At 51.6% G+C, this 12,184-nt stretch overlaps 1 protein-coding gene across 1 annotated transcript in view; it reads right to left on the bottom strand.

Annotated features, from left to right (window-relative positions):
• Positions 1-4,674: 4,674 nt before the first annotated feature.
• Positions 4,675-12,184, bottom strand: part of IFT46 (intraflagellar transport 46) — a 15,145-nt gene continuing 7,635 nt past the window's right edge. Inside the window, exons 6-10 of the mRNA XM_004712782.2 lie at positions 11,451-11,572; positions 11,021-11,087; positions 6,116-6,176; positions 5,665-5,750; positions 4,675-5,114 (exon numbers count right to left, since the gene is read on the bottom strand). Of these exons, the coding sequence (XP_004712839.1) occupies positions 5,016-5,114; positions 5,665-5,750; positions 6,116-6,176; positions 11,021-11,087; positions 11,451-11,572 (435 nt within the window). The 3' untranslated portion in view covers positions 4,675-5,015. The remainder of the gene's footprint in view (positions 5,115-5,664; positions 5,751-6,115; positions 6,177-11,020; positions 11,088-11,450; positions 11,573-12,184) is intronic.

The following is a 12,184-nucleotide window of genomic DNA, read 5'->3' as shown; positions in this document are numbered from 1 at the left end:
GCTCAGCCTGCTCGCTTGCTCTGCCGGGGACAGAGGCTGACCATCTGCCATCTCTCGTGGGCACTTGCTTGCTCAATTCATTCTCTCAAAAGAGATTGCTTTTGATACACGAATACTGCCTCGTTGCCCGTCCCCAGCTGGGATGGAGAGTAAGGTGCAGGGGGACCGTGTTACACCATCTGTCTGCAGGACATCGGAAAGATGAGAAGGACAAACATGGGATGCATTTTTTAGGCCTGCCGTGGGATGGACGACTTTTGTACGGCCTTTCCCACCATGGCCTTGTAACTGCCCCCAAATTACAAGGTCAGACTATGCAAATGAGGGCCTGTGGCCCTCCAGTGGAGTTGAATGGCTTGCTAGTAATGTAAGTCATGTGTCCGGCACCTTGGTGGGGGTCAGGCGCCAGTGCCATCAGGCTGGTCCCAGCTTGTCATGGTGTCGGGACCCCAGAATGAAGCGCTGTCTGGTCCCACCCCACCTGGCCATTGGGTTTGAGCCACTGTGTCCAGCCATCTTGTCAAGAGCCTTCCTCTTCCCACTGCCCCTCTACTAAGCAGGACGTCCTCCCCCGGGACTGGACTCTCCTGACAACACGTCCCAAGCACATGAGACGCAGGCGTGGGATCTGGTCCGCTCTGATCGCTGCTGTGGGGCTCACTGTCCCACCTGACCTCTGCTTATCAGTCCCAGCAGCTCGCTGCAGGATGCTGCCTTTCCTAGCACTGGTGTCTACCGGGGGTCATTCCAGGTGGGAGAAAATCAGTGTCTGGCCCCATGGCACTCGGTACAGGGCAGGGGGTTGCCCACCCTACAGCTGTGCTATGAAAACATCCATGCTGCTCCACCAGCAGCAAGCCAGATGCCAGGGAATCGGTCCCACCTCGTGGCAACCCAGGGGCAGTTGTGAGGGTGGCGCAGGACTGCGCGGTGTGCGGTCTGATCCTGCTCTGGGGCAGAGCCAACCTGGTGACACCTAGCAACAAGGACACAATGGCACCTCCACGTCGAGGGCACTGCATCTCGGGACTGTGGATCTTCCGAAGCAGGTCCCCAGGCCTTTTCCCCCACAGTGTCACTGGAAGGGTCTGAACCCCGTTTGTGCCGCTCAGAGGCCCCTCATTTGTCACTCTCAGATCCCGGAACTCGTTGTTGCTCCCTCATCACACAAGTGTAAAGCCGCTGTGTAATGTGTACCACCCAGGCCGTCTCCCCTGCGTCCTGCTGCCTCCCAGGAAGCACGGAGCTCCTGTGTTCACTCAACCCACCCACCCCACCACCCAGTCCTACCTGGATCCTGTTTTCAGAGACTCACCAGCCTCTAAGCTCCCAGTGTTCCCTCTCCTTCACCTGGAATAACCTTTCACAACTGACCTGAGAGAGCTGCAGCTCGTTCACCTCCGCACATCCATAATGTGAGCAAAAGAAACAAGACAAAGAATACCCCGGGAATGGCTTTGGGTCGAGTTTAGAAGCAAACGGAAGTGAACTAGCTTATTAAGGTGTGTAAGTCAGTCTTACTGAGGAAGGAAGGAAGAAGCCGTTTTGGGCAACCCCCTGCCCCTGCCCCGAGTGCACTGGGATTGACACTGATTTCCTCACATCTGGAATGGCCCCGTGGCTGGGAACAGGCACCATCCCCAGTGATCCTATGCGAAGGCAGGCAGGGAATGATTGCCACGGGTGGAGGTAATGGCTCTTCCTACCGGAGTGGGAGCTCGGGCCTGGGAAGAGGCCTGGGAAGAGGCCTTGGCCTGAATGATGGGTCTGCGCTAATACTTTGGACTTAGGGTCACTCACCTGTCTTCAGGTTTCCAAATTGAAAACCCCTGTGGGCTTTCTGACGCTTTCCACGTGACCTTTGCTCCTTTCTGGAGACCTGGCTCGTGTTTGCTTTATGCCTAGGACTCTGAGAGGGTGACGGTGGGCCTGGGATGATGGGTCTTTCCTGGGTGGGATTGAGGGGCTGGGGCAGGTTGGATGACACAGATGGGCAGAGAGCTCTCAATCTAAAAGGTTATTTCTTTTCATTCTTCACAACTTCCCTGCAGTTTTTGGTTTGTTTTTAAATCATTTTATTGGGGGCTCATACAACTCATCACAATCCATACATGACTTCCATTGCGGCAAGCACATTTGTACATTTGTTGCCATCATTCTCAAAACATTTGCTTTCTACTTGAGCCCTTGGTATCAGCTCCTCATTTTCCCCTCCCTCTGCGGGTCTCCCAGGAGAGGACTCCGATTCTGCTACGGAAATGTAAACTGGAAGGGGACTTCTCATCCCTTTATTCAATCCTGTTTTAAATGTGGCCTCTTGCTTCTAGGTATGCTCACATCCACAGCCGCTTTGGTTGGAGGCTGACCCGCTGGGGTCGGGCGGTGCCCCGGCTGATGTGGGGGACAGGCTGGGCAGAGTTCGGCTGAGCTGCTACTTATACAAACCACACTTCAACCCAACTTCCGAGCCTCAGTCCTAGTGGGCAGACTTGCTGCCAGAAAGTTCCAGAACTTGATTCCTGAGCCGTTCTCAGGGGCTGCAGTCACATACTTGCTTCTCGTGGGTTCCCACTCCTTCCTTCCTTGTCAGATTTCAGCAGAAGGTTCCGTGTTGGGCTGCTAACCGTGAGGCCAGCAGTTTGAAGCCCCCAGCCAGTTGCTCCTCGGAAGAAAGCGGTGGCTTTCACTCCTGTTAGAACGACAGTCTGGCACACCCACGGGGCAGCTCCACTCCAACGCCAGCGGAGTCGGTCTCCACTGCATGGCAGCTGTTTGGAAGTGACTTCTTGACACCCCTCACTGAATGCCTGTCCGTCTTCTGAAATGCTCTCTAGGCTAGCCGTGTCCTCTTCCCTGGGACCTGACCTCAGCGGCTTCATTCCTTGTCCTCTGAGGAGCCTGGGTGGTCTGGTGGGTAAGGACTTGGCCGGCGGAAAGGTTGGCGGTTAAGCTCACCAGCTGTTCTCTGAGAGATGGCGGGTGGTCTGCTTCTGCAGAGATGTATCATCTCGGGGACCCTGTGGGGCTGTTCCTCCCTCGAGTCAGAATCAGCCAGACAGCAACAAGTTTGCTTTGGGGTGATTCTGTCATTTACTGGGGTCCACGGAGGGTGTGAGCATGTGTTTGATTTTTGTTTCTTTGGAAGTATTGAGGGTCAAGGATCAGAGAGAAGGGGAGGCACTTTGAGCCAGAGAACCCTGTCACGGGGGGCAGCAGGGCAGGCCGGTTAGTCCCCCAGGAGCACATTCACATTGCACATGAAAAATGGGGTGGGGGGAGGGGACACAGGCCAATGGAAAGTGCGAAAGGTGAAGGTGTAAATGTATTCCTCCGGAAATCCTGAGGTTAGTGAGTGCTTTAGAACCGTCTCCTAGCTGGGTTAACTGTGGTATAAAACTTTGTTTGTCCTCGAGGTGCTGAGCAATGACCGGGGGAGGGACTGTGGGTGACTGCGGGGGGCAGAGAGCCCCTGTATGGAGGCTGTGCCCTCAGCTGAGAGTGGAAAGCGAGGCAGGGTGCAGCATCAGGAGAGGCCAGGGCATCAACCAGCAGTGCGGCCAGGAAGCATCTGCGGAGGCCAGGCTTGAACCAAGAAGACACCTGGCCGTTCTCCCTGAAAACCCAAAGGACGCGAGTGCTCACCCCTTTACCTGCTCCCTCCGGGAGCCTGAATGGTGCTCCCGGAGCCCCCGGTGGGATGCGAGAGGTTCCCGCTCAGCTCAAGCATGCTGGCAACATCAGTTGGTTTCAGAGTTAGTAAGAGACCCACTCTTCTCCCATGTTGGTTGTAAGCAGAAGGTGCAGCATTTCCATGTAATCCTAACCAATGCATCCCGACTCCCGAGACCCTGGTCCCACGGGCACTTGGCTCCATTACCCATTGGGTCGCTCAGGTTAGGACACCTGGGAGTCCTCCTTGTTTTCTTCCTTCCCATCCCCCATGCCCTCTGGCCTACCTTCTGTAGGCGCTACCTCTGCAGGTGGTTTCTGTCTGCTGTCTCAGCGCCACACCCTCCTTTCTGTACTCTGCCTTGTGCAGGTGGAGCTGGGTGCCTAAAACGTGTCTTTATTCCAAGTCCCTTGCCAGCTGGGACTTTCTATCAATGGGAGACAGAAGGCGCCAGCAGTGCTGCCCCCTCACCCCACCCCCCTCCTGGTCCCAACCCCTCCAGCCTTCCAAGGCCAGGCTGGCCACAGCAGCACCTCTCCTGCATCCACCACCCATACTGCACACCAACCGCCAGCCTCCATCCATTCCTTCAGCCCTTAAACACCTTTGCAGCCAAATCCCTAGACTAACTCCCGTGTTAGCAAAACGATGACGGTGGGACTTCTTGGTGAATATATATAACCTCCAAAACACGTCCGGATCCTCCCCGTTACCATACAGGGCCAACCGCCCTGTCCTGAGTCAGAGCCACCTTCCACAGGAGGGCCGAGACAGGTGAGCTTATGGGACCAAACCCCAGTGGGCCGGTGCTCAGCAGGGAGGCAACGTGCGGTGAGGCGGGCAGCCTTCACTGGTGAGAGACTCACAGGGAGATCACATTCTGGGAGAGGGAAAAACCTTTCTCTCTACTGCCAAGAGGAGTGTTACTCACTTGGTGTCCGTCACTAGCTCAAGTTCCTTCTGTTCCGCCTGCATTTCCTTTTTCAAACTGTAGAGGAGCAGGAGACTCTGGAACATTTTATTTAGAAAACCTTGGCAAACTACCATTAAAAAGAAAGTGAAGGATTTCATCAGCATCCAAAAGGACCCGCTTCAAAGCTTTCCTTCCAACCTACGCTCCTTCTCAAACCCGCGAGTGTGTGCGTATGTGTGTGTGTGCGCGCGCGGGGGTGTGTGGGGTGTGGGTGTAACCCCAGAGGCAGAAGATGAGTCTGCGGTGCTCCAGGCAGGAAGGCGGGCGGGCGGGGCAGTAAGGACACTGTCCCTGCGCCCAGCAGAGACTCCTCAGGTTGACGATGATGTGGACCTCTCCGCTGGGATCAAGGAGACAGACGTGGGAGGGGTCTCAGCTGAAGGTTAAGGTCTCGGCGATGTCTCCGGCTTGGGAGGTGGGGTTGGAGGGAGGGGTGAACGCTTTCTTGCCCTCCGCCAGGGCCTTAAAATGCTGTAAGGAAGGGAGGAACAAAGAGTATTTGCACCGGGCACTACACGTTAGCCAGACCTAACCACTTCGCAACCCTCCCAGTCTGCTTCTCAAACAATTCTTTGATGTTTGCCGTTGACAAATAGCCAGGATTCTGCCCCGCTTTCAAAAGCAGACCCCTTCTTTGCTGTTTCTCTTATCCGGCTCACAGCCCTTGCACCTTCTCCCTCCTGTGAAAGCCCTACCCCTACCTCCTCCGCTGCTCCCCAAGTAGCTGTGGGCAGAGGCCTCCTCCAGTGCCCGCGGCCTTCATGAAAGCAGGCTCAGGGACAGTGGAGGCTGCTCCTGTCCCCAGAACTGAACCCACCATCACCAAGTTGATTCCGACTCAGTGACCCTACGGAGGACTCCCAAGATGGTAAATCTTTATGGGACCAGGAAGCCTCCTTTGTCCCCAGGAGTGGCCGGTATGTTTGGACAGCTGACTCTGCAGTTAGCAGCCCACCCCTGGCCCATGGCACGACCGGGGCTCCACAGTACAGCTGTGGCCAGCCCCTGGTGCTGGCCATACCTGTGAATTCTTGAATTCGGAGTAGAGGGAGAAGAGCAGGTGGAGGGACTGAACGCGACTCTTGTAGACAGGGATGTCCAGGATGGCTGAAATGAAAGGAAGCCGATGGACAGAGCCAGGGGAACACGTGGGAATCGGGGCGTTTCTGTGGAAGATACTCAGCCCCGCCCTGGGAGAGAAACCCATTCTAGCATTCCCCCACCCCCCCACTCCCGCGTGTGCGCCGAGGAGTCCAGACGTGGCGCACCCAAGCAGGTGGTCACACAGCCCCAACAGTAGCCTCAGTGCTGCCGACAGCACCGCTGGCTTGTTCAGTACCGTCTGCCACTCGAGGGGCTCGCCTCTCAGAGTAAGCAAGCCTTTCAAGCCGCGGGACTGTACTTCTCCAGAGGCAGGGATGGGGACTAGGGGTGGGGGTGGGCAGAGCGGAGGCGGGGATGGAGGCACTCACCACAGATCATGTCAATGTACTCTGCCAGGCTGCAGTCAATCTCTGCAGTGGGCAGGCTCACCTGGAAGGGGCGTGGCAGGGGCCAAAGTCAAAAGCTGCCATTTCAGTGGCACCGGGTACCACCCTCTTTCCCACGGAAAAGCAATCCCTAGCATCAGGCGGGCTTTTTTGTGTTTGTTTTTCCTGATCAGTAAGAGGGAGTTGGCCACACTCATTCACCATGAGGGTAGCAGATGCTGTCAAGGCCAACAGCTTCTGTAGGCAAACAGACTGCCAAGCTGCCTTCCGTTGTGAATCAGGGAAGAAGCAAATGGTCCCGGCTAATGGTGCAGTCAGACCTGTCTCCTTGGGGGGGTGGCCCCCCCCCCCTGCCCCCTTCTCCATCTTTTGCTGGCTGGCCACCTCCAGAGCTGCCGGAGCCCTGCCCTGTTCCCATCGATCTGCGATCCACACGACTGCACTCACTGGCCGTGGTCTTCCTGCACTGCGCACCATTGCGTGTGGCTGCAGGAGTCTGCAGAGGAACTTGTGGACCGCAGCCGGACTGGGCTGGGACGCTTTCTTGGTATCGAATGACTGCTGGGTAGACAGCTTTCTCAGGGACACAGATGAGTGCCACCGGGCGTGTTTCTAGTGCACCCGGCCTCACACAAACGCTAAGCGGTATTAGGCCACCATTTGAACAGAAAAGATGGACAAATCACTTGGATGACAGGCTTCGAACCTAAAAAGGTCCTATTGTACTACTGTAGGCTTAAGAACCACGGAATTAAGAACACTTTATTTCTCCTTTTTTGCAAGAAACCAGGGTGCGCACAGCTGTCGTGTTCTATTCACCTAACAACCCCTCTCCGTCACAGCACTTCCAGTCTCCACGGACACGGAGACGGCTGCTCAGCGCTGTTGTCCGCCGCTCACCCTCCTTTGGCTTGTTCCCCTGCACAACAGGAACTCACTGGGGCTGTGCCCTAACCTTTGTTGCTAACCTGTCCAGGTGCTGGCTATTGTCAGTTTGATTGCACAGCCACCAACCCCTGCCATGGAATAGAGCCCCACGCACAGCAACTCTATAGAGGGCTTCCAAGGCTGCAGGTGTTACAGGAGCAGCTGGTGGGCGTGAGCCTTCCACCTTTCAGTGAGCAATCCAATGCTTACCTGAGAAGGTCAGCAGAATCCGTGATCACATATACCTTCATACACCCACAACTCATGGCACCTCTTAAGCCAGTGCGGAGCTACCTAAGTGGGTTTCTGGGACTGTAACTCTCTACATGAGTAGAAAGTCTCATCTTTCTCCAAGGAGCAGCTGGTGGTTTTGAACTACCAAACTTTGATGTAAGTAGCCCATAATTAAGTTCTTTCACTCACTCACGGCTATCGGGCTGATCCTGACACACAGCCAACCCACAGGACAGGGTGAAACTGCCCCTATGAGTTTCGAAGACTGTTTAACGGGACTAGAAAGCTACATCTTTCTCCCACAGGTGACTCTCCTTAGATAGGTCTTTTGATGTTTATTTTTTTTCTTTTCCTGAGATAGGTCTTAAAAGACCACAAGGCTCAAGGGGAACTTTCTTTACTAGTTAGCCTGTTGTTTGATTTTAAAAAGACTTGAGGGGACCAGTTTGGCTAAGAGTTAAAGATTATCGTAGATCAAGTTTGGGGCATTTATCCAGCCTCTGTGGCTTCAAAGTCAGGAGCTCATGAGAATGAGGAATTCTGTTCTACATTTTCTCCCTTTTGACTAGGGTTCTTCTACAGAATCTTTGTTGACAGTAATTCAATCACGGTAGCTGGGCACCACCCAGTTCCTCTGCTCTCCCGGCAACTGTCCGTGCAGGTAATCATAGCCACACGTGCCATTTCCTCTCCTCTGCTTGACTCGCCAGGCAAACAGACGCTGGGGGTCTCCTGCAAGCTCGCGCGGCCATAGGCACTGCACAATGAACTACAAGGCAGAACAGGGCACTGAACATGCTACTAGGCCTTCTAGAGCTTCTTATGTATGTACACTGTTGGTTCTGTATGTGTATGCCTATGTGCTTGTGCACAGATTTAATAGTAACTCTTTAATTCATTTGAAATTAATTGTATTTATAAGGTTAACATTCTTTTTCAGATGGATGTACAACTTGATTCTAGAATCATATAAAATATAACCTGTCTTAGAAACCAAATTTCCATACATATATGAGTTTGTTTCTGAGTTAGTATGTACCACGGACCTATTTGTCTCTTGATATGGTAGTACCTTACTGATTTATCATTTTTACTTTTCTAAATTTTCATTATTGGTCTTGAAATTTTATTCTCTAAGACAGGGGTGTCAAACTCAATTAAAACACAGGCCATTTGGTGCAACAGGAAAGATTCATGTGGGCCACATCACATTTACAAATTTTGTTAAATTTATATTTTGAAGTGAGGATTCAGGAATATGGATAGGATAATTAAAACACTATGTAATTGCTTTTATTTAAACATTTATTTTATTTAATGTATTTATAAAATTAAAATTATTATTTTTTGCCTAAAACTTGCCAGCGCTTTCCTCCTACTAGTTTTCTCTTACCTCTTATGTTGTGACTGGAAAATATAACAACGTAACTAATAAAAAACACAAAATGTTGGACAGCTGACGAACGTGATGCACAATTATAATGGCTTCTCTCTAAAAATGTTAACTAGCGCTGCCGCTAGGTATGATTCATAACAGCACAACCCAGAGTGCTCTTTTTAACCTTTTCACTGTTGGAATCTGTTTACATGACGTGACACTGAGAGTGGCAGACATATCGCTTCCGAACGTCGCCAGAACTGAGTCAGTGCGTTCATACACACCCACAGGCCACAGGAAAGGCACTGGCCATGTGTCTTCAGTAGTTAAAGGGTTAACGAGGGAATTGTGTGTACGGTATTGCCTCGATAGCGCTATTTTCTTCAGAACAATCTTTTCTATTTTCATTTTATTTCAGAGTATCGTAGGCCAAAAAAAAATTACCTCGGGGGCCGCATGTGGCCCGCCAATTTGACAGCCCTGCTCTAAGATAATCTTGATTATCACTCTGCCACTTTAGAAAATGTTCACACTCTCACTGAAATCTTATTACTGACACAGTACACTGGGGAGGGCTGACAGAACAGTGAGGCTGAACTCTCCATTCAAAAATATGAATAAACTGTTACCAAAAAAGAATAATAATATGGTTTGGCTCCTAAGCCATTCCAATCTTATCTTATAACCTTCATTAAAGTTTTACAATTGCTTTTGAAAAAGAACCTACCAACTTATTACGTTTATTCTTGGATTTTTTTTTTTCATTTGAGAAAATTATGAATGGTTTATCAGCTTCTTAAAATTTCATAAATACCTCCTCTGGAGAAGGGGAGCCTACTTGAGTAGGGATGACTGTTCATCAGAAGACATTTGTTAGAGGCGCGACAGTCTGTGAGCAGCTACTGCACACAGCTCCGGTCTCTGCCCAGCTGGAGCCACAGTGAGTGAAGAAGACCCAAGACTGAGGGCCGAACCAGCGCTCAGGACTGCTGTCGGTCTGGCCCGCAGTCGCCTCACTTTGAGATCAGAAGAACAAGAAGGCCCCTGGCCACCACGACCAAACCTGCCAGGACCTCAGAGATGTGGAGAAAACGTGGGGAACACAATTTCAAATTCTCAAAGAATTCTGACTGCCTGCGTCTACTGAGGCAGGAAGACTACTGTTTGTTCTGTAAACGCCGAGCCAAAGCGACTCCCAACATCACCTTCTAACTAAGTGGTAGGTTAGCTCAAAAAGGAAAGACGTTCACCCTTGAGCACTGCACTCATAGAAATCACTGACACGAAGCCAAATGGCCAAGAGTTACTCTGGAGCACGCACAGGTGAGAAGTCCGGGACCCACCGAAGCCACTTTAACGAGAGCGGAAGGGCTAGAATGTCAATCGTGACTAGAGCTGACACACACTGGAGATGGAGCCGATGTCAGGGAACATTATGTGGAGAATTCGTTCAATGGGAGGGAGCTCATTTTGCTGTGTGGACCTTTATCCAAAACACAATCAAACTTTTATTTCTTTTAAAGGCATGTGTAAATAGAAAGTAAATGTTTGGAAAATAACGGTGGCAACATATGTACAAATATGCTCGATACAATTGATGTATGGATTGTTATAAGAGCTATACGAGCCCCCAATAAAATGATCTTTAAATAATAAATAAAATAAAAATAATTAAATAAAATCATGAAAACAAAGACGTGTAGAACATTCATAGCAGCATTGCTGGTCAATAACTGAAAACCACAAACTATCCAAATGTCTATCATAGGATGGGCAAACTGCCACATATTCAAGTAACAGAACATTGTAACGATGATAGCCGCATAAGGCAAAATAGAGGCCTCTCCCCTAACGCTAAACAAGAGAGCAGAAGCCGTCAGAGCCTGTTCTGTACAGTGAGGCTGAGATAAAAAGTACAAGAGCTCCCCATCTATGCTAGGGGCAGCCCGGCCAGCGGCTGCCTCGTGCAGTGTGAGCCCGAGGGGCAGCGAGTGCACTAGCAGGGCATTATTTCTGACCCGATGGACTGGCTGCACATGATACTCAGGTGGGGAAAGTGACTGAAGTGTGGAGTTGTGAAATGCACGTTAAGACTTCATTTAAGAGAGTAATAATTACAACCAAGAGCCTCAGCCGCTAACGGAAAAGTTGGAGGTCGAACCTCCCAGCTACTTGGCGGAACAGCCTGGAGACCTTTTCCTGTAGAGGGGTCAGCTCAGAAACCCACTCTTTCCTCCTAGCAGGTTGCTCTCAACGGCACACAACAACAACAACAACCAGGGAAGAGGAAGGATGCAAGCCCTAGGGCAAATGCCACACTTCCTGCGCTCTGGCTCCTTCCCACTCACCTTGCCCAAAAGTTCTTCAAACTCTGGGGACCACTCCTGCATCAGCGTGTCAATATCAGGCATAGGCCTAAGGGACAGAAGGAAATATGAAGCAGCACAGACCGAGCATAATGTTAGTAGCCTCTGGGTCGGGTATTCTAGCACAGAGGCTAAACCTGTATACCAGGAGTTCAGGAGATTGAAGGCTGGGCAAACCAGAGTGACCCAGCGCCGTGGGCGTGGAGGAGCTGGCTCCAGAGATCATACTGCATAAACCACGGTCTTATGCGCTGACTCACGGGGCCTTAGGTTGACCGAAGAAGTCCCGAACCCTTTGGGTCTCTTCCTGGGAGTGCCGGGTTCACAGGGAGTGGGAGGTAGCATGGGTGTGTGCATACGTGTGTCTGTGTGTGTGTGTGTGTGTGTGTGGTGGGAGGGTGGCGTTTCTTACCTGGTATAGTGCACAGACGCAGGGGGCTTAGAACGGTGTAACTCGGAGATGCTCTCAATCCAGGTGTCAATGGCTTTGGGGTTTTTTTCTGCATCGTCCAAACTCTTTACTTTCATATGTTGCTAGAAAATAAGAGGAAAGTCTGGCTGGCAGCCAATCCTTTGTTTTCACTTCAACCAAGTGGCCCCTCAGTGAAGGCTGACAAGAACCAGTTGGAAGACCAGAAACATGGAAGGGGGCAGGTCTACAGGGCTGGACTGACCACGAGGTACTCCTTCACACCCACTAGGAGGGCCAGGAGCCCTGGTGGCATCTGGATTTGCGTTGGGGTGCTGGCTGCAAGGTCAACTGTTTGAAACCACCAACTGCTCCATGGAAGACAGACAGGGCTCTCTCCTCCGTGAACAGTTACAAGTCTTGGAAAGTCACTAGGCAGTTCCACCTTGTCCTATAGGGTGACGAGGAGCTGACATGGACTGGAGGGCAGTGAGTGAGTTGTTTAGTAGGAGGACTATAAGCTAAACAGAATTCCCAAGCACTGCACAGGAGGCGGAGCAACTGGACTCCGATTTACTGCTGGTAGTTTGGCAGTTCCTCAAAATGTTAAGCACCGAGTCCCACATAACCCAAAAATCCCACTCTGACACATATGGCTCCCAAGCCAGACTCACTGCCTTCTGGTCCGTGCAGACACACCGTGATCCCCTGTGGGTCAGTCAGTGGGACTATCACTG

Source organism: Echinops telfairi, unplaced genomic scaffold (genome assembly GCF_000313985.2).
Source record: "Echinops telfairi isolate 266 unplaced genomic scaffold, ASM31398v2 ScPeMD7_7463;HRSCAF=8501, whole genome shotgun sequence".
Lineage (NCBI taxonomy): Eukaryota > Metazoa > Chordata > Mammalia > Afrosoricida > Tenrecidae > Echinops > Echinops telfairi.
This window is presented reverse-complemented; position numbering and strand designations above follow the sequence as displayed.